At 38.3% G+C, this 21,998-nt stretch overlaps 1 protein-coding gene across 1 annotated transcript in view; it reads left to right on the top strand.

The window, feature by feature from the left end:
- The window catches only part of LOC150080426 (anoctamin-5-like), a 251,979-nt gene that overhangs the window by 28,050 nt on the left and 201,931 nt on the right, over nt 1-21,998 (top strand). The window contains exons 4-6 of the mRNA XM_090381897.1: nt 15,313-15,471; nt 15,711-15,806; nt 21,159-21,194. Of these exons, the coding sequence (XP_090238023.1) occupies nt 15,313-15,471; nt 15,711-15,806; nt 21,159-21,194 (291 nt within the window). The remainder of the gene's footprint in view (nt 1-15,312; nt 15,472-15,710; nt 15,807-21,158; nt 21,195-21,998) is intronic.

Genomic DNA, 21,998 nt, shown 5'->3' with positions numbered 1-21,998 from the left:
TGCTTCACCTGATATTCTTGAATGAAAAGTGCCAAATGTTTTGTGTTGGAATTTTATTTGAAATTGAAAAGAAATCATGACTCAGACCAGCGCAGCAAAGCAAAAGGCTCAAACTAATAGAAGTGCTGTGGCTCAGGAGAGAACTGAGGGAGGCAGTTGTCCTCTGAATAACAGCCTTTTGAAATGCACCGTTTTTGATGTTTGTAGAGCAGTCAGGAATGGGACATGATATTGCCAAGGGAAATGTACGTAATGTAAGGAGTTTGAGGAAATCAGGCAACAACTCAGGGTTGTTATGGGCCTATACGACAGCTTGAAGGATAGGGTGGATGCCTTCGAAGGATTTAAATTGAGGGGCCCATCAAGTTCTCAGTTGCCCACATCAATGCCAGAGCTTGCACTTGAACTTTGTGCAACACAGTGGCAACCCCCAAGGCAGAATGCTCTGATCTCAAAGGAACTAGTTGTTGTCAGTGACTCTATTATCAAGGAAACAGGGAACATATTGTGCAAAAAGGATAGGTGGAACAGGACCAGGGTATGTCTGCCAGGGGCAAAGGTTGATGATGTTGTAGAGCATATATTATCTTTTAACGGCACAAAGGGTGATATTGTTGTACACATTGGCACTAATGATATTAAGAGTAGGAGACCGGTGAAATTACTTAACAAATACAGGTCAAAGTTGAAAAAAACTGTGAGTTAGGGTTGAATTTGAAAGCTTCTGCAATCCTGCCCAGACACAATAAGAGGGAGTATATGATGAGAGCCTTGTCGATCAATTCGGCCCTGGTGATTGCGCAAGGCTCAAGGGGTAGAATTTTTCTCACCCTGGTCTATGCTTGTTAACAGGAGAGACTGCTTCTACAGGGATGGGATACATTTAAATAGAAAGGGTGCAAGAATATTTGCCGATGCTATAGAGGCAGAGTTAGGTGGATCAGAAAACTGCTACCTTGTGGAGATACACTGAATAAGAGATTAACAGTAGCCGTTGGTAGAGGTGAAAGTGATTTTTGCACTACTTCTATTGAAATGCAATTGAGCAGCAGCCTGGAAAGCAAGGCAATGGGGATTTCCAGGACTGCTGGGAGTCATAGCGGAACAAGTAAATACATGGGCTGTGTTAAGGTAAGTAAGAGTAGAAACAGGTGCCATGTATACTTGCATGTACACCAATACTATTAGTATAGTTAATAAATTTGATGAGCTTGAAGTGCTGGTCTACTCATCAAAGGCAGATATTGTTGGTATATCAGAGACGTGGTGTCACACAGACATAAGCATTGCAGGATTGGGTACAATGTGTACAGAAAGGATAGACAGGACAGGAAGGGAGGAGGAGTTATGCTATTAAGAAACACATAAAATCTAAGAAAGTGCATCCAGTTGATGTTGGTGAACAATGCAATGTTGAGTCTGTTTGGTGTGACATAGGCACTGGGAAAGGAAAATGAGAGTAGGTGTAGGTTATAGGCCTAATGAATCTGATGAGTATAATGAACAATTGTGCAGAGAAATAGTGGGCCAGTGAATCAGAGTGTCTTATAATGGGGGATTTTAATTTCCCAGAGATTGACTGGAATTTGTGGGTTCGTCACTGACACACTGGCAAGGCTTTTGTGGATTTATTGGATGACAGCAGCATGTTCGGGAGGCAACTAGAGGGAGTAACTCTTGATCTGATTATCAGTAGTGATTCTTCATGCATTAAGAATCTGCAGATAAAGGAACCACTAGGTGGCAGTGATCACAAGGTGCTGAAGTGGGATTTACTCAAAGAGGTGACTATGGTAGTCTGAGACAGTATTTAAATTCTATATGGTGAGACCAACTAATGATGTTACTAACAGCAAATTCAAAATGGAAAGCATTCAAAGAATTAATCTTGGAAGCTACTAGGCTTTTCATACTAACTAAGAAATATTGTTCAAGGTTTAGGCCTAAATGGATGTCACAGAACTAATTAGACATGTGGCAGAGAAGAAAAATGCATGGGATAAATATAAATTAACAGGTGACACAGAAGCCTATGATAGATATAAGCTGGTATGTAACCAAGTCACAAAGGAGGTTAGGCAGGCAAAGGAAGATTACGAGAAATATTTAGCAAAGGATGTAAAGAAAAACAGCAAAGAGTTCTTTACTTATGTATAATCTAGAAGGAAGGGGATGAATCAGATTGGTTCACTTAATATCGATGGTTCAACTGTTGATGATCCTGTTCAGGTAGCTAACAAACTAAATGAATATTTTGCATCTACAATTCACACGTGAGGAGTTATTCAGGGAGGGGAATGCCAGAGGTGTTTAAACTCTGGCAGTAAGCTAGATAATCTTGTAATAACTGAGAGTAAAGTGGAGGAGAAATTGTTGAAGATAAATACAAGAAAGGCACCTGGGGTGGATGGGATCTATCCAGTTATATTGAAGCAGCAAAGGAAGTAAGCAAACCCTTAGCCATAATTATGAGAGCTTCCTTGGATTCAGGGGAAGCACCCATGGACTGGAGATGTGCAAATGTGACCCCAATTCACAAAGGAGGATCAAAAGGCGACACAAGTAATTATAGACCTGTTAGTTTAACTTCTGTTCCAGGGAAATTAATGGAGGCACTGGTTAAAGAAGCATTGCAGGATCATCTAGACAAGACTTCAGTTATCGTAGTAGTAGTAGTGGCATGTGATGCAAGAAAGCAAGTGTATGAGCTTATGCCCATTCAAGGCCTTATACACCTCAATCAGATCACCGCGCAGGTGCCTAGTCTCCAGCAACTGCAATTTGCAGAACTTAAGCATCTCTTGTTAAGAGGATCCCTTCATTCCCCTCACCAATCTTGTTGCCCTTCTCTGAACACACTCAAGCAAATCTACATCCTTCCTAAAATGAGGCCTCCACACCTGTATGCAATACTCAAGGCATGTCCTGACCATTGCCTTATACAGAGAGACAATCACCTCCTTTTCCCTGCTAGCAAAATTCCTATATATCATTGACAAAACCCCATGACCTGCCCTGGCAGCCTGTCTGCATTGCTCAGAAAACTTCATATCTGACTGCACAGTTATTCCCAAGTCTTTTTCATTTTCTACCACCTTAAGTGTAGTACCACAGAGTTGGAATGTTTCTCTGGGGTTACTTCTACCCATATGCAGTACTTTGCATTTGTCAAGGTTAAACTTCAGTTGCCACTTCTCAGCTCATCTGCCCAAATTTTTTAGATCCTGTTGCAATAGCACACTGCCATTACTGTCATTAACAACCCTGCCAACCTTTATATCATCTGCAAACTTCGACATTAAGCCTGATATACCTTCATCAATATCATTGATAAATGTACAAAACAACAGTGAACCCAACACCGAACCCTGTGGGACTCCACTAATAACATTAGTCCACGAAGAGCAGCACCCATTGATTACCACCCTGTCTTCTCCCACTCAACCATCCTTTTATCCATTGTAGCAATTTACCCTTAATACTATTCTGCTCCAATTTGTACACTAGTCTTCTATACGCAACAGTGTCAAAAGCTTTCCTGAATTCCAAGTATATGATATAAAAATTATTTTTTGCATCCATTTCCTTTGTAACCACATCATAATAACCAATCAAATTTGTCACACAAGACTTTCCCTTAACAAACCCATGCTGTGTCTGAATTATTGCTGCAATCTTGTCTAGATGATCCTGCAATGCATCTTTAACCAATGACTCCATTATTTTACCCTGAACAGAAGTTAAACTAACTGGTTTGTAATTACTCATGTCACCCTTCAATCCCCCTTTGTGAATTGGGGATACATTTGCACATCTCCAGTCTGTGGGGACCTCCCCTGAGTCCAAGGATGCTCTCATAATTATGGCTAATGGTTTGCTTAGTTGCTTTGCCACCTCCTTTAATATAACTGGATAGATCCCATCCACCCCAGGTGCTTTTCTTATGTTTAACTTCAACAATTTCTCCTCCACTTTGCTCTCAGTTATTACAAACTCATTAAACACCCTGCTACAATTTGATAACCTTCTGCCATTTTCAAACCATAACTCCTCATGTGTGAATGTAGATGCAAAATACTCATTCAGTTTGTTTGCTACCTTAGCAGGATCATCAACAGTCGAACCATCGATATCAAGTGGACCAATCAGATTCATCCCCTTCCTTTTACAGTTTATATAAGTAAAGAAATCCTTGCTGTGTTTCTTAGCATCCTTTGCCAAAGATTTCTTATAATCTGTCTTCGCCTGTCTAACCTCCTTTGTGACCTGATTACAGACTAGCCTATATCTGCCATAGGCTTCTGAATTGCTTGATAATTTATATGCATCCCATGCATTTTTATCCTCTGTCACGAGTCTCATTAGTTCATTTGATAACTATTTAGGCCTAAACCTTGAACAATATTTCTTAATAGGTATGAAACTTTTAGTAGCTTCCACGATTAATTCCTTGAATGCTTCCCACTTAGAATTTACTGTTGGTAACATCGTCAGTTGATTCCACTGTACAGAATTTAAAAACTGTCTGAGACACTGTTCTCACCTTTACGGAAGCAAAAACCCTTTCCTTTACTCCTGATGGTAATTATATCTTTAAGTAAATCTCACATCAGTACACTGTGATCACTGCTACCTAGTGGTTCCTTTATCTGCAAATTCTTAATACATGAATGATCACTGCTGATAACCAGATCAAGAGTATTACCCTCTCTGGTTGCCTCTCGAACATGCTGCTGCAGAAAACAATCATCCAATAAATCCACAAAAGTCTCACTAGTGTGTGAGTGACCAACCCACAAGTTCCAGTCAATATCTGGGAAGTTAAAATCCCCCCCATTATAAGGCATTCTGATTAATTATTAGCATTAGCATTAGCATTAGTAGAGGCATTTGATGCAAGAAAGCAAGCTTATGCAGCATCAGCCAAAAAAAAAAAAAAAAAAGTAACATAAATAAATAAAAATAACCACTTCCACTTCACCCCTCTGTTCGTTCGAAATACCTGTCCAGCTGAGCCTTAAACTTATTTAGGCTATCAACTTCCACGACAAGGGATGGAAGTCTGTTCCACCCACCAACGACCCGCTGGCTAAAGGCAAATTTCCGCACATCTATCCTACATCTGTCTTTCCTCAATTTGAATTTATGCCCTCTCAGGTGATTTTTCTGAGCTAGAGGAAGAATTCCATCAGCATTGAGCATGCTCAAACCATTCAAGGCTTTGTACACCTCTATCAGATCACCCCGCTGGTACCTAGTTTCCAGACACTGTAATTTGCAAAACTTAAGCCTTTCTTCGTAAGAGAACCCCTTTGTCCCATTCACCAATCTAGTTGCCCTTCTCTGTACTCGTTCCAGCAGCTCTACATCCTTCCTGAAATGAGGCCTCCAGGCCTGTATACAGTACTCTAGGTGTGGCCTGACCATTGCCTTATACAAGGGAATAATCACCTCCTTATCCCTGCTAGAAAAATTCCTATATATCATTGACAATACACCATGAGCTACTCTTGCAGCTCGTCTGCACTGCTCAGAGAACTTCATATCTGCCTGCACCACCACCCCCAGGTCCCTTTCATTCTCTACCACTGTCAGTGTAGTACCACAGAGTTGATACGTTGCTCTGGGGTTGCTGTTTCCCATATGTAGTACTTTACATTTGTCAATGTTAAACTTCATTTGCCACCTCGAAGCCCATCTGCTCAACCTTTCCAAATCCTGTTGCAGCAGCATAGTGTCAGTAGTGTCCTTGACAACCCTGCCAACCTTCGTATCGTCTGCAAACTTGGACATTAAGCCTGATATACCATCATCAATATCATTTATAAATACAGAAAACAATAAAGGCCCCAATACTGAACCCTGAGGGACTCCACTAATAACATTAGTCCACGATGAGCAGTGTCCATTGATTACCACTCTCTGTCTTCTCCCCCTCAACCACCCCTTTATCCATAGCAGCAACTTGCCTCCAATGCCACACTGCTCCAATTTGTGCAGCAGTCTTCCATGTGCAACAGTATCAAAAGCCTTTCTAAGATCCAAGTATATAATATCAAAGTTATTCCCTGCATCCAGTTCTTTTGTGACTGCATCATAGTATCCAATCAAATTGGTCAGGCAAGACTTCCCCTTAACAAAACCATGCTGTGTCCTAGCTATAACTGAAGTCTTGTCTAGATGATCCTGCAGTGCTTCTTTCACCAGTGCCTCCATTAATTTTCCGGGAACAGAAGTTAAACTCACAGGTCTATAATTACTTGTGTCAGCCTTTGATCCCCCTTTGTGAATTGGGGTCACATTTGCACATCTCCAGTCAATGGGTACCTCCCCTGAGTCCAAGGAAGCTCTCATAATTATGGCTAAGGGTTTGCTTACCTCCTTTGCTGCCTCCTTTAATATAACTGGATAGATCCCATCCACCCCAGGTGCCTTTCTTGTGTTTATCTTCAACAATTTCTCCTCCACTTTGCTCTCAGTTATTACAAGATTCTCTAGCTTACTGCTAGAGTTGAATACACCTCTGGCATTCCCCTCGCTGAATAACTCCTCATGTGTGAATGTCGATGCAAAATATTCATTTAGTTTGTTAGCTACCCGAGCAGGGTCATCAACAGTTGACCCATCGATCTCAAGTGGACCAATCTGATTCATCCCCTTCCTTCTAGAGTTTACATAAGTAAAGAACTCTTTGCTGTTTTTCTTCGCATCCCTTGCCAAGGATCTCTCGTAATCTGCCTTCGCCTGCCTAACCTCCTTTGTAACTTGGTTACAGATCAACTTGTATCTATCATAGGCTTCCATGTCACCCATTAATTTATATGTATCCCATGCATTTTTCTTCTCTGCCACATGTCTCATTAGTTCATCTGACAACCATTTAGGCCTAAACCTTGAACAATATTTCTTAGTTGGTATGTAAAGCCTAGTAGCTTCCACAATAAGTTCTTTGAATGCTTCCCATTTTGAATTTGCTGTTGGCAATATCATCAGTTGATCCCACTGTATAGAATTTAAATACTGTCTCAGTCCATTGTAGTCGCCTTTACGAAAGCAATACCCCTTCCCTTTACCCCTAATGGTAGTTACCTCTTTGAGTAACTCCCACTTCAGCACACTGTGATCACTGCCACCAAGTGGTTCATTTATCTGCAGATTCTTAATGCATGAAGAATCACTACTGATAATCAAATCAAGAGTATTACTCCCTCTAGTTGCCTCCCGAACATGCTGATGTAGAAAACAATCATCCAATAAATCCACAAAAGCCTTGCTACTGTGTGAGTGACCAGCCCCCAAATTCCAGTCAATATCTGGGAAATTAAAATCCCCCATTATAAGACTCTCTGATTTACTGGCCCACTCTATTTCTCCGAACAGTTTCTTATTATACTCATCAGAGTCATTAGGCCTATAGCACACTCCTACTCTCAATTTTGATCTCCCAATGCTTATGTCACACCAAACTGACTCGACACTGCACTGTCCAGCGATGTCGACTGGCTTCACTTCCTTGGATTTTATGTGTTTTTTAACTAATAGCATAACCCCTCCTCCCTTCCTATCCTGTCTATCCTTTCTGTAGACATTGTACTCCCCAAATTCCAGTTCTGCATTTCTTATATCTGTGTGACACCACGTCTCTGAAATCCCCACAATATCTGCCTTTGATGTTTTGAGCAATACCTCAAATTCATCAAATTTATTTACTAAACTCCTAGCATTGGTGTACACACAAGTATACATGCACCTGTTCTTTTTCTTAGCTACCCTAACACAACCCATGTGTTTACTTGTACCCCAATGATTCCCAGCAGTCTCTGAAATATCCTGCATCTTATTTTCCAGGCTGCGGCTCATTCCAATAGAAGCAGTGCAAGAATCACTTTCACCTCTGCCAGTGGCTACTGTTAATCTATTAGTCCTTGTATCCCCCCAATCTAGCAGTTTTCCGACCCACCTAACATTGCCTCGATAGCATCAGCAAACATTCTTGCACCCTTTCTATTTAAGTGTATCCCATCCCTGTAGAAGCAGTCTCTCCTGTTAACAAGTACAGACCAGGCTGAAAAAAATTCTACCCCTTGAGCCCTGCACAATCTTTCCAGGGCCGAATTGATTGACAGGGCTCTCATCATATACTCCCTCCTATCGTGTCTGGGCAGAATTGCAGACACTTTCAATTTCAACCCTAATTCACGGCTTTTTTTCATCAGTGACCTGTACTTGTCAAGTAATTCCGCCGGTCTCCTACTCTTAATGTCATTAGTGCCAACGTGTACAACTATATCACCTTTTGTGCCCTTAAAAGATGATATCCGCTCTACAACGTCATCAACTTTTGCCCCTGGCAGACATACCCTGGTCCTATTCCACCTATCCTTTTTACAAAGCATGTTTCCCGTTTCCCTGACAATAGAGTCACCAACAACTACTAGTTCCTTTGGGACCAGCGCATTCTGCCTTGGGGGTTGCCGCTGTGTTCCGCGATGACCAAGTGCAAGCTCTGGCATTGGTGTGGGCAGCTGAGAGCTTGATGGGCCCCTCACTTGTAATCCTTCGAGGGCATCCACCCTATCCTTCAAGCTCTCAATTATCCCACTTTATTTCTCTGTACAATTGTTCATTGTACTCATTCGAGTCATTAGGCCTATAACAACACACTCCTACTCTTATTTTTGCTTTCGCAGTGCTTATGTCACACCAAACTGACTGAACAGTGCACTGTTCATCTATATCAACTGGATGCATTTCTTTTGATTTTCTTTTTCTTAATTAACAGCATGACACCTCCTCCCTGTCTATCCTTTCTGTACACACTGTACTCCCCAAATTCCAATTCTGCATTCCTAATATCAGTGTGACACCATGTCTCCGATATCCCAAAAATATCCACCTTTGATGTCTTGACCAACACTTCAAATTCATCAAATTTATTTACTATACTTCTAGCATTGGTATACATGCACCTATTCCTAGTTACCCTGACACATCCCATATACCCACCTGTTTCACGATGATTGCCATCAGTCCCTGAAACCCCCATCACCCCTTGCTCCAGGTCGCTACTTATTTTAATAGATGTTGTGCAAGAATCACCTTCATCTCTGCCTGTGGCTACTTTTAACCTTTTATTCTGTGAATCCCCCCAAGCTAGCAGTTTTCCGACCCACCTAACACTGCCTCTATAGCATCAGCAAATATTCTTGCACCATTTCTATTTAAGTGTATCCCATCCCTGTAGAAGCAGTCTCTCCTGTTAACAAGCACAGACCATGCTGAAAAAAATTCTATCCCTTGAGCCTTGCACATTCCCTCCAGGGCCGAATTGATTGACAAGGCTCTCATCATGTATTCCCCTCTATCGTGTCTGGGCAGAATTGCAGACACTTTCAAATTTAACCCTAACTCATGACTTTTTTGCAACATTGAGCTGTATTTGTTAAGTAAATCTGCAGATCTCCTACTCTTAATGTCATTGGTGCCAACATGTACAACAATATCACCTTTTGTTCCCTTAAAAGATGATATATGCTTTACAACGTCATCAACTTTTGCTCCTGGCAGACATACCCTGGTTCTGTTCCATCTATCCTTTTTACACAATTTATTCCCTGTCTCCCTGACAATAGAGTAACCAACAATAACTAGTTCCTTTGGGACCAGCGCATTCTGCCTTGGAGATTGCCACTGTGTTTTCTGATGCCCAGGAGTGAGCTCTGGCATTGAGTTGGGCAGCTGAGAGCTTGACAGGTCCTCATATTAATTTCTTCGAGGGCATCTACCCTACACCTCAAGCTCTCATAGACTCCCAGTAGAACGTTGTGTTGATGCCTAATTTCTAGACACTCTCTGCACCTGGCACACACACAAAGACATCCTCCTATAGCTCGGACACGGCATGGTTTGTTAAGGGGAAGTGTTGTCTGACCAATTTGATTGGATACTATGATGTAATTACAAAGGAACTGGATGCAAAGGATAATTTCAATATCATATATTTGGATCTTAGAACAACTTTTGCACATGGAAGACTGCTGCACAAATTGGAACAGTGTGGCATTGGAGGCAAATTGCTGCTATGGATAAAGTGATGGTTGAGTGGGAGAAGACAGAGTAGTAATCATTGGACACTGCTCTTCATGGACTAATGTTATTAGTGGTGTCCCCCAGGGTTCAGTGTTGGGTCCATTGTTGTTTTCTGTATTCCTTAATGATATTGATGATGGTATATCAGGCTTAATGTCGAAGTTTGCAGACAATATGAAGGTCGGCAGGGTTGTTAATGGCACTAATGATAGTACTCTGCTGCAGCAGGATCTAGAAAAGTTGAGCAGATGGGCTGAGAAGTGGTAACTGAAGTTTAACATTGAGAAATGTAAAGTACTGCATATGGGAAGCAGTAACCCCAGAGTAACGTATCAACTGTGTGGTACTGCACTGACAGTGGTAGAGAGTGAAAAGGACTTGGAGATAATTGTGCAAGCAGATATGAAGTTTTCTGAGTAGTGCAGATGGTCTGCAAGAGTAGCTCATGGTGTCTTGTCAATGATATACAGGAATTTTTCTAGTACGGATAAGGAGGTGATTATCCACATGTATAAGGCAATGGTCAGGCCACACCTTGACTACTGTATACAGGTCTGGAGACCTCATTTTAAGAAGATTCATTGCTGTTGGAATGAGTACAAAGAAGGGTAACAAGATTAGTGAATGGAACAAAGGGTTGCTTTTACGAAGAAAGGCTTAAGTTTTGCAATTTACAGTATCTGGAGACTAGGCACCTGCGAGGTGATCTGATTGAGGTGTATAAATTCTTGAATGGTTTGAGCATGCTCAATGCTGGTGGGAGTCTTGCTGTTTCTCAGAATAATTGCCCGAGAGGGCATAAATTCATATTGAGGAAAGACAGTTGTAGTATAGATGTGTGGAAGTTTGCCTTTATCCAGCGGGTGGTTGATTGCTGGAACAAACTTCTATCTGGTGTTGTAGAAGTTGATAGCTTAAACAGATTCAAGGCAGAACTAGACAAACATTTGGGGTGAGTGAATGGGTGAAATGAGAAGGGTGTATGTGTGTGTTTTTTTTTTTTTTATGGCTAGTGCTATAAAAGCTTGCTTTCTTGCGTCATGTGCCCTTATTAATGTTAATGTGCAGAGCATTGTCATGATGCAAGTGCCAAGTCCCCAAAGTCCTCTTTTCTCTGAGTTTTGTTCCAAACAACATTGTGCAATCAGTGTAGAACAGTCTTGTAGTATTCCTAGTTCACTATTTGACCATGCAGACCAAATTCATAACGAACAATGCCCTGTGAGCCGAAATGTTTTTTTGGCTCGCGGGGCATCTTCGCAATTTTAGCATTAACATTAGTAGAGGCATATGATGCAAGAAAGATAAAACTTATACAGCATCAGCCAAAAAAAAAAAAAACCTTCCCATTTTGAGATTGTCCTGCTTTTTTTTTTTTTTTTTTTCACGCCTTGGAGAAGATAGAGCCTTCCTTTGTTACTGGTCATAGCCGTACACCCACTATTCATCACCAGCAGGATGTAAAAAACAAAGTGTGGGTCAGCAGCAGCATGTTGATGAAGATCCTGATGTGCTAGAACTTGCTAGTCTCTATGGTGATCATTGAGGATATGAAGATCAAACTTTGCTGAAACATGTTGATTTCCCAAATCTTATGTTAAAATTGATTTACATGTCCCATAAGGAATACCAATTTTTAGCAACTTTACAGATAGTCAAACATCAGTCACTCCTGACCAGACCATGAATACAATTGATTGAATCAATGGTTTTACAAGTTAAAAGGCAACCACAGTGAGGATCATCTTCAAGTATCTCTCTTGAAACTTTGTTAACCACTTAAGTCTTTGAATTATGCATAATTTTATCTTCAAAAGTTCTGTTGCACCTTCCTTACTCATTTGAAACATCATTTGTTGCAAATTTGCTGTGTTGCTCACTAAAATCACTCATTTTAAAATATGATAAAACACCTGTCAATACAGACTAATTCAGACTGTCTGCAGATAAACAGTTTATTCATGTTTAGATGAGTTACCAAATATGTGGCAGGTTGCAACTCACTATGACACTGTAATTTCAAGAAAAAAGTAATTTCCTAAAATTTTTGATTGCACCTTTAATATGGAAAATAATTTTTTTGTCTAATTTAAATATAAAAAAGAACTTGCCAAAACAATAAAGCACACTGATGGTCTCTTTCAAAGGTAACTGAGTTATTGTTGAGCCCCCAGACTTCTCACCTCTCTGTTTAACATAAACCACAGAAAAGTCAAATGGAAGGTAGTGGTGAGCAGTAATCAAGCTTAAAGACATTTTGCAGAATTAGCAAAATATTATCTTCTAGATTGAGCAAGTTCTATTAAGAAATACATTTAAATTATTCACACAGAAACTGTCTTTAGATTATAGATATTACATTCAGATACTTGATAATGAGTTTCTTAAGGTTGGAGCCTGCTAAGGATGAAGTGTGACTATTAAAAACAATTCACTAAAGTGTGCGTGCTTGCACACACACACACACATACAAACAAAAAGCACTATAATTGAATAACAGTATGTAACTGAGGAAAAAACTGACTCGAGTAAATCCTACAAAGGTCTTTGAGATAACAGAAGAGGAGAAAAAGCAGTATGTACTGGAACTTAAGAACAAGTTTGAGCTTCTGCAGACGGCTCAGGACCAAGATATCGATGAGGAATATTACAACTTTCTGAAAGTGATAAAGCCCAAGAAACCTTTAGGGAAAAAGAAATCCAAAGAAGAAAAAATTAGTCAAGAAACACTTGTTATGATGAACCGAAGGTGACAAATGAAGAGCAAGAACTGACAAGGAGAAAATTGAGTATACTGAGTTATGCAAAACCATTAGAAAGAGACTCAGAGAGGACATAAGAAAATTTAACACAAGAAAAGTAGAACAAGCATTAAGGGAAAACAAAGGACTTAAATCAGCAGCCATGAGCAGTAATACAGAAAGACAAATGATACTGAAACTGAAGAATAGTGATGGTGTACTTATTAATAGCAGAGAAGGCATAATTCAAATAGCAGAAGACTACTATAGAGAATTATACAAGGAGCGAGGGAATGATGCCAGCAGTGGGGAAGATGGATCGCATAGCGACACATACGACATACCCGATATTCTTCCTGATGAGGTAGAACGTGCATTGAAGAATCAGAAAGCCCCAGGGGAAGATGAAGTTACTGTAGAGTTGTTAAAATTGGGAGGAAGAGACATAACACAGAAACTGGCAAGGCGCTTCACAAAGTACATTAGAAAAGGTGTGATGCCTAAGCAGTGGAATAATACAATCAGTTTTGCTGCATAAGAAAGGAGATAAATTGGAAATTATAGACCAATTAGCTTGTTTTCCCACATCTACAAGTTGTTCACAAGGGTCATTACTAACAGATTAGAAAGAATACTTGATGAGAATAAACCGAAAGAGCAAGCTGGCTTTAGGATAGGATTCTCAACTATGGATCACCTTCATGTAATATCTCAGCTAATGGAGAAAGCAAATTAATATAAAACACCATTATGCCTGGCATTTGTGGATTAAGAAAAGGCATTTGACTCCATACAGCATAAGGCAATGTTTCAGGCACTGGAAAAACAAGCATAGATACCCCATATACTATGAATTTGAAGAAAATATATGAGAACGCTACCTCCTTTATTAGACTAGACAAAGACAGTAGTATATTTAAAATCGAGAAAGGAGTTCGACAAGGAAACAATATCTCCGAAGCTGTTTACTGCTCCCCTTGAGGAAGCTTTCAGAAGATTAGACTGGTCGCAGAAAGGAGTCAATGTGAATGGAGAGTACATAAACCATTTACGATTTGCAAATGACATTGTGGTCGGTCATAAGCCACGATTCCAAAGAATTAGAGGAAAATCTTAATCAGTTATGCACAATTAGTAAGGATTTTGGACTAAAGATGAATATGGCTAAAACAAAAGTAATGATGAACAAGAATGCCACAGAAAGGGACATAATTATTGAAGGAGCAGTAATTGAAAAGGTGGAGTCATATACTTAGCTGGGGCAAGTTATTAGCTGTAATAATGATAAATGCCGATCAGGCTAGCCGGGTGGGTAAAGTGCTTGCCTAGCAACCCAAAGGTTGCGGGTTTGAATCCCGCCTCGGGCTTGGATCAAAGTACTGCAAAAACCTTGGGAGGTGCATTATGGCCACAGAAGCCGATGCGCCAACAACTACCAAATAAAAAAAAAATAAATAAATAAAATAAAATAATGATAAATGGCTAGAAGTCAAGAGAAGAATAAATTTTGGATGGATAGCATTCAGGAAATATAGTCACATACTGAAGAGCAGTATCCCAGTTTGTCAGAAATGTAAAATAATGAACTAATGTATACTCCCCACCATGACTTATGGAAGTGAAACTTGGGCACTCACCAAAACTATGGAAGAGAAGCTGAGAACTACACAGTGAAGAATGGAACAAATTATATTGGGAATCAGACTGTTAGATAAGAAGAGAAACACATGGATTAGGCAGCAAACTCAAGTAAAGGACATTCTCATCAAAACTAAAGAATTAAAATGGTCTTGGGCAGGACACATAGCTCGAAGACATCATGACAGATGGACTAAGAAAATAACAGAATGGTACCCAAGAGGAGCTAGAAGAAAACCTGGAGGACAAAGGCAGAGATGGATAGATGAAATTCATGAGTTTGTGGGTGGTAAATGGATGGCCAGTGCTCAAAACAGAAGGAACTGGAAAGTTGCTGGAGAGGCCTTCATCCTGCATTGGATTGAAATGTTAGATGTTGTGTGGGATTATTGAGTTATTGGGATACCTTTATAAATAATTTAACCATTTAATGTTTACTTATTACTAATAAACTAATTAGTAATTACTAATAAACTGATTTTTTCTCAATACTTAAATGGAGTAAAGTGTTATTCTTATAATTTAAATTCCTGCTTATGACTTGCAAATGAAATGTTTATAGTTATTTTATTCTTTTCAGCATATGTATACTATATATGATTTATAGGTAAGCTGTAAGAAAATTCTTTAAGTTTAGGTGGACCATGTAATTAAAAAGATTGAGAAACACCACAGTATAATACATTAGCAGTTTCGTATGCAGTATGCATTTTTTTAAATCAACATTTCCATTATCTATTTGCCTCCCCACAGGTTGCATTTATATTTTATGTTAGTTAGCTAAGGCTATACTCTGTTATGATCTCTGTTATATTAAAAAATTATATATTTTTTTTTATTTTAGGAATCTGCAGTGTACTTTGATGATGGACTTCGACGTATTGACTTTATTTTAACGTATTCAGTATCTTCTAATGATGTAAAAGAAGGTCATGCAGAAGCAAGGCGAGTATATGAAGAAAACCTGAAAATTGAGGGTCTGGAATTAGAACATGTACTTAAGGTATAATATACTGCATCTTTTTATATCTGAAATTTAAGATAGAATAAAACTTCAAAATCTTTAAAAATTTTAATTTTGGAGAAATTATTTTAAAATGCTATTCAAAAATCTACATACCCTCCTAATTCATTAAAGTATTTAGAATTAGATCCTGTATTTTGTGTTAAATTTTTTTTCATAAATTATCATCTAAGTACCACCTATAGATGAATGCTTTAATATGATTATTTTATTTTCAGGAAGAACTGGAAGTTGTTTTTGTCAAAATACATGCCCCATGGGAGGTACTAAGCCGTTATGGAGAAATTTTGAAATTTAAAATGCCAATGAAAGAGGTAAACAATAAAATGCATAAACTGTGTTTTCTTTAGTTAGTTCCAGTTTTGATGTGCCAAACAGTCTCTTTGCTATTGGTGATTAGCATCTGTTCAGTACATCTTGATGCTATGGTGAGATTGAATAAACATCTCATAAAAGTATTTCTTGTATGCATTAGATTATTAGATTTGAAATAAAAGTTTCATAAAGCATCTTTTAAAACATTTTTGAGAATAGTGAATATGTTTTTTTTTTTTTTTTTTCAACATAAGTTTGACCATCCTAAATAAAATGGCCATAGAAGCATCATATAGAGAAGGCATAGTTAGCCGACTGGTTTAGCATTTTCAGATAGATGGAAGTCATGCTAATTTATGCAATGTTCTGATATATTATAGATGAAACTTGAAATGCTTGTGATTAGTATTCTTAAAGCAAAATATGATGATCCCTTAAGCATATTAAATAGTGCTGACCTTGTATTGCCTCATTGCATCTGTTCTGCTCACAGTAATTATCTTTCTGAAGGTATCTGAAAACTGCAAATCCACAAATGGTGAGGTTAACGACTCCTATGGAAAAGGATGTTGGTTAGGTGTTATGACTTGCAAGATATTTTTGTATAAAATGTATCTTATTACTGTACTAATATATTTTCTAAGTATTGACTGATCATTGATTTTTCCAGGTGTATACAGAATAGAAATTTAGAGGTTGTTGTATAAATGTAATGCATGCAAAATCTCTCTCTTTGTAAGGAATGAAAGGTACATCGTGCTCCTCAGCAGTGGAGAAATCAGACTGCCAAACTTTTAAAGAAATCTAAAAGCCTTTTCATGTAGAGTTTTCCCACCCCTAAGAATGTTACCATAATTTTTCATCTATAAATCTTCATTTTTCTATTGGATATTCTTTACTTTATTGAAATCCTTTAAAAATATACAGAAGAACTTGTGGTTTATGGCTTTGCCTTTCACTGATTGGCTAATCTCATGGCTAAGTTTTTGGGACCCTGTTTTCCAGATTGGATTATTAGCTCTTTCCAAGATGTCCATCATAAAACAAAAAGACAGGACTCTCGCTCTATGATAGAAGAGATGGGCTAAGGCGTTGGAGGCCAAATGTGGTTTTTGCTACTTCAAGCCTCCATTAAGCAAAGGGGTGATGTTGCACTAGGCAGTGTGATTCATCTACCACCTGGTATTGCTTAGCTGTCACAGAGGTTCAACCATTTCTCTATGTAATGTGAATGCTGCACTCCAGTAGGCTCTTCATAAAACACTTGGTGGGTCCTTATGATATCTGTAAGTTTTGAGCAGGTGATTATAACATGCAGTTATGACTGCATTAGTTTCTTTGCCAAGTTGGAGGATTATGAGGAATGCCCCAACAGCATCCTCTAGGAAAAACAAAGCACGTGTCACTATGTCACATGAATCAAACCCATATTCCACTCGTCATGCTCTTCTTCATGACACGAAAATGAGATTTCTGTGGATTCACTGCTCATTTCATTCTTGATCCATGCTCTTTTGAGGAATTAATGGCACAAGGATCTTGTAGCATTATGGTAGTGCAGCACTACAGGTTGGTATCTTGGATCAAATTCACTGCATTAGCAACAGGAAGTAGAAAAGGTTATATTCGTGTGTATTTGTGCTAATGATAGTCATCCTGTACATGGTGGCACAAACTTGAATTATACAATTTTGCAGATCTAATGTCTGAGATCTTTAATGCATGCCTAATATTGGAATATAAAGTCTCAAATCCTGGAAGTTATTTTAAAATTACCCTGTAATTTATATAATATGTAAGTTAATAGCATACGAGCTAATAGCATTCAATTTATTTACAAGTAGCAATTATTACTGACTGACTTCAGAGTTCTGCTCTGAAAGTCAATGAATAATATGATATGAACTATTTCCTAGTAGATGGTTTTGGAATGGTGGACTTCATTTCATGGTTCTTTTCCCCATGTAAAGCATGGGATGTATATTTTACCACTAGTCTTAACGAGCTGAAATAATTACTCATACTGTGGAAAAAGTTGCCCCTAAATGTGTGCCAGCTCCTACGAGTCCGGCTAACATATTAATGTCCTTTGAGTAATGAAGAGCACTTATGCAGAAGTTTAATATTGGTGTTGATAAATGATTCAAGAACAATGCTTTTTCTCCATCGTTCCCTCCCCTGTAAGTATGTCCCTCTGCAGAAGCCATAACTAATATTGTCTTTATTTTACTCTTGGTTTTAATCTTTTGAGCATGTTTAGTATTCTTATAAAATGCAGTTTCCAACCCACCTATGATATTCAAGGTCAGGCTTTGCTTTAGACAATGGAATAAATGCCTCTTTGTCTCTGCCACAATTTCCTATATTATTGACAGAATCCTCCAATAAAGATTTGAGAGTTGTGTGTGCTGCTCTACTGCAACTACAAACTCTTAACATGATAATATTGATACCATTAATTTTGAAGTGTAATGATTCTTTTTTAGGCACATGGTATAGTGGTGTATTTTTTTTTTTTTTAACTATCCCTATAAATCTTGTGTGCTTGTGATTCTGCTTAGTAAATCTAGAAAGGTCATAGATTAGTTAGTTTTTAAGAAATAAACTAAGAATAATTCTTGAGTGGTATTAAAGTAGTCTCTTCTGTTGTTTTCTTCACTTTCCTGCATATGACGGTGTGTCTCCGTAGCCAGGTGGCAGTGCTACGCACTGCTGCCCCTGCTTCTTGATTAGACAGGGTTCTAGCCCATGACCACCAAATATGGAGGAATGCGGAAGGTCAAGAAATGACCACCACAGATCCCCGGAGCAATATGGCCTTAGTTGCTAATGCTCCTAAAAACCAAACAACAACAGCAACAGCATGTGACGCATATAGTAAGTAATTAACTTAGGACTTTCTAAGTAATAATAGAATTTCTGAGTAGACGCTTATCTTCTTGAACAGCTTCCACAATCTAGGAGGGATTTTGGAATATCATATCATTTTTAAAATCTAAATCACATTGGAAATGTACAACTAAAATCATGTTGTCAAATAGCTGAGATACAGTGTACTGTTTAAATTGCCTTACTCTACATAAATTTTACCATGCTTACATCTATACAGTATATATATATATATACAATGTTCAAAACAAGTATGGGCAGCAGTACAAAGTTTGTATATAGATGCCAATGAGCCTCCACTAAATCTCAGGAGAAAAGTATTGCTTCTTAGCTATGCAGCCAAATTACATACCAACTGTGTGGTACTACACTTAAGGTGGTAGAAAATGAAAAAGACCTGGGAGTAATTGTGCAGTCAGATATGAAGTTTTCTGAGCAATGCAGACAGGCTGCCAGGGCAGGTCATGGGGTTTTGTCAATGATATATAGGAATTTTGCTAGTAGGGAGAAGGATGTGATTGTCCCTCTGTATAAGGCAATGGTCAGGCCACGCCTTGAGTACTGCTACAGGAAGCGTACATGTCTGGAGGCCTCATTTTAGGAAGGATGTAGATTTACTTGAGCGTGTACAGAGAAGGGCAACAAGATTGGTGAGGGGAATGAAGGGATCCTCTTACCAAGAGAGGCTTAAGTTCTGCAAATTGCAGTGGCTGGAGACTAGGCACCTGCGCAGTGATCTGATTGAGGTGTATAAGGCCTTGAATGGGTTGAGCACACTGAATTCTGATGGGATCCTTCCACTTGTTCAGATTACGAACCTAAGGGGGCATAAATTCAAATTAAGAAAAGACAGATATAGAATAGATGTGCGGAAATTTGCCTTTAGCCAGCGGGTGGTTAATTGCTGGAACAAACTTCCATCTGTCATTGTGGAAGTTGATAGGTTGAATAAATTTAAGGAGGAACTGGACAGGCATTTGGAGGGAATGGTGTGTGTTTTTTTTTTTTTTTTTTTTGGCTGATGCTGCATAAGCTCATACACTTGCTTTCTTGCATCACATGCCACTACTACTACTACGTAGCCTCCCTTCTCACCTCATCTGGACATATCTCTTTGAACCTCAGTGGGTAAACTTATACAGAAACAAAGTCCAATGAAAATAAACCTGCAGGTATCTGGCTACAAGAGTTAACAGAAGAATTGGGTGTCTATCTTGGAAATATATCTCAAGCTGCAGATGCAGTACAAGCACCATAGGCAATGTATACACCTCTTTGCGCTAACTAGTTTCTTCAGTGGAGAAAACACTCCCTATCGAACAACAATCTTAGACAGTTACATGCCACTCATGCATTGGCCAATGCTCGCAGTCTCCAAATATATACAGATGGCTCCAAAACTGATATATCCATAGGAGCTAGAGTAATCAGTCCACTGTTTCTGTCCAGTTACCACTTGAATGCAGTGTTTTTACTGCTGAACTGTATGCAATCAAAATGGCTTTAAATGTGCTTAACGATCCTCTAAACACCCAAATCATAATATACACAGACTCTTTAAGTGCTGTGAATGCCCTATGGAATAAATAAAAAAATTTCCATCCACTTATCCCACAAATAAGATTTCAGTTATATCACCTCAGTGAAAATAAGCAAACTGTCATCTTTTGCTTGGATACCCAGCCATGTTGGAATTCCAGGAAACGAGCATGCAGATGAAGCAGCAAAACACTGTACTTGCTTCAATTACATCCCAGTTCCATATTCTGACTACAAATCAATCATACGGCAGATATGTACTGAGATATGGTCTGAAATGTGGCCAAACAGGTAACAAGCTCCTTCAAATAAAACAGAATCCACAACTATGGAGATCCAGTTCGCGATTAAACAGGCAGGAAGAGGTTATGCTTGCAAGAGCATGAATTGGCCATACACATCTAACACACCTATTTTTACTGCTAGGTGAAGATCCTCCACTTTGCTCGCATTGTAGTACCATACTTACCGTGAAGCATATTATCATTGAGTGTCCACATTACCATTCAGCTAGATTTGCATGTTTCAGATCTCTACTAAATTCACAAAAAGCACTGCAACTAAGACATATACTTGGAGATGATGCCAATTTATCAGAATTGTTTATTTATCTAAAAATGATCAATGTATACAACCACCTCTAGACCCATCTATAATGTCTTGATGAATTTTTGAAAGTAACAGGTGCAATTTGGCCATAGTAGCTCTTGTGCCAATAAATCCCACTACAACAACAAGTATGGGCAGTAAGAGAAAAATCAGCATTTAGTTTATCTAATATAAATTTACATTTTTTTTCAGGAAGTTGCTATAATACAATATTAAAATTATTCATTACTTATTTTGCATATTGAATAATTTTTTTTATTTTGTTATTGCCTGAAGTTGAAATAAATTTCTAAGCATATTTATTTTTCCTGTAGATATGTTGTCATGAAGGAAAAGTCTTCTCACGTACAGTAAGCATGCTTGTGTTGTTTTACTAACTAAATATTTAATACCGTCTGTAATGGGTTGATGTGCAAATTTAAAAAAATTAATAAGCATCTCTTTACAAGCCTATGAAAGTATGTCAACCTTACCTATGCAGTTTCACTTTGTTTGTAAAGCAGTGGTCCCTAACCCGTACACACTGGTAGCCACTGTTTTATTTGATGAAAAGGCAATAAGCATCAAAAAAGAAGCCTTACTTGTTTAGTACCTGTAAGTAAGTCAGCTTTTCAATGTGAAAACCTAATAATCAAACATTATTAGAAAACAGTATGTAAACTGTTTCTTTTAAACTGATAATTTATAATTATTAATTAGTAAAATCTCCAAAGACAAGATATGCCTATCTTCAATTTCTTGTAGATTTCTAGAATTTTTTGGACAGATACTTTTAATTATTAAAACAAAAATAATTTATAAAAAATTAATCAATAGCAATGGCAACAGGAAAGTCATTTAAAAGATGCTAGTGTGCCTAGGATTGGTGACCATTGCTACAAAGCAAGGGTTCCCAACCTTTTTTAATTTACTGCCTATTAAAAAAGTACAATTTTTTTTGTATCATAATTTAACTTTTTTGTAGTAGATTAAATGCTAATTTTGGTTTTGTTATTATACAACTTTTTAGCAGTGTACATGTTACCACTGATACACATACCAAAGGTTGGGAAGTACTGCTATAAAGCATAACATTACAAATAATCCTAATAATTTGAGTGAAGTTGTTCTTAACCAAATTAATGTACTAATGGTTGCTATTTTGTGATTTGGTT

This window comes from Mastigoproctus giganteus, chromosome 9 (genome assembly GCF_048544385.1).
Source record: "Mastigoproctus giganteus isolate SK-2022 chromosome 9, ASM4854438v1, whole genome shotgun sequence".
Classification (NCBI taxonomy): domain Eukaryota; kingdom Metazoa; phylum Arthropoda; class Arachnida; order Uropygi; family Thelyphonidae; genus Mastigoproctus; species Mastigoproctus giganteus.
This window is presented reverse-complemented; position numbering and strand designations above follow the sequence as displayed.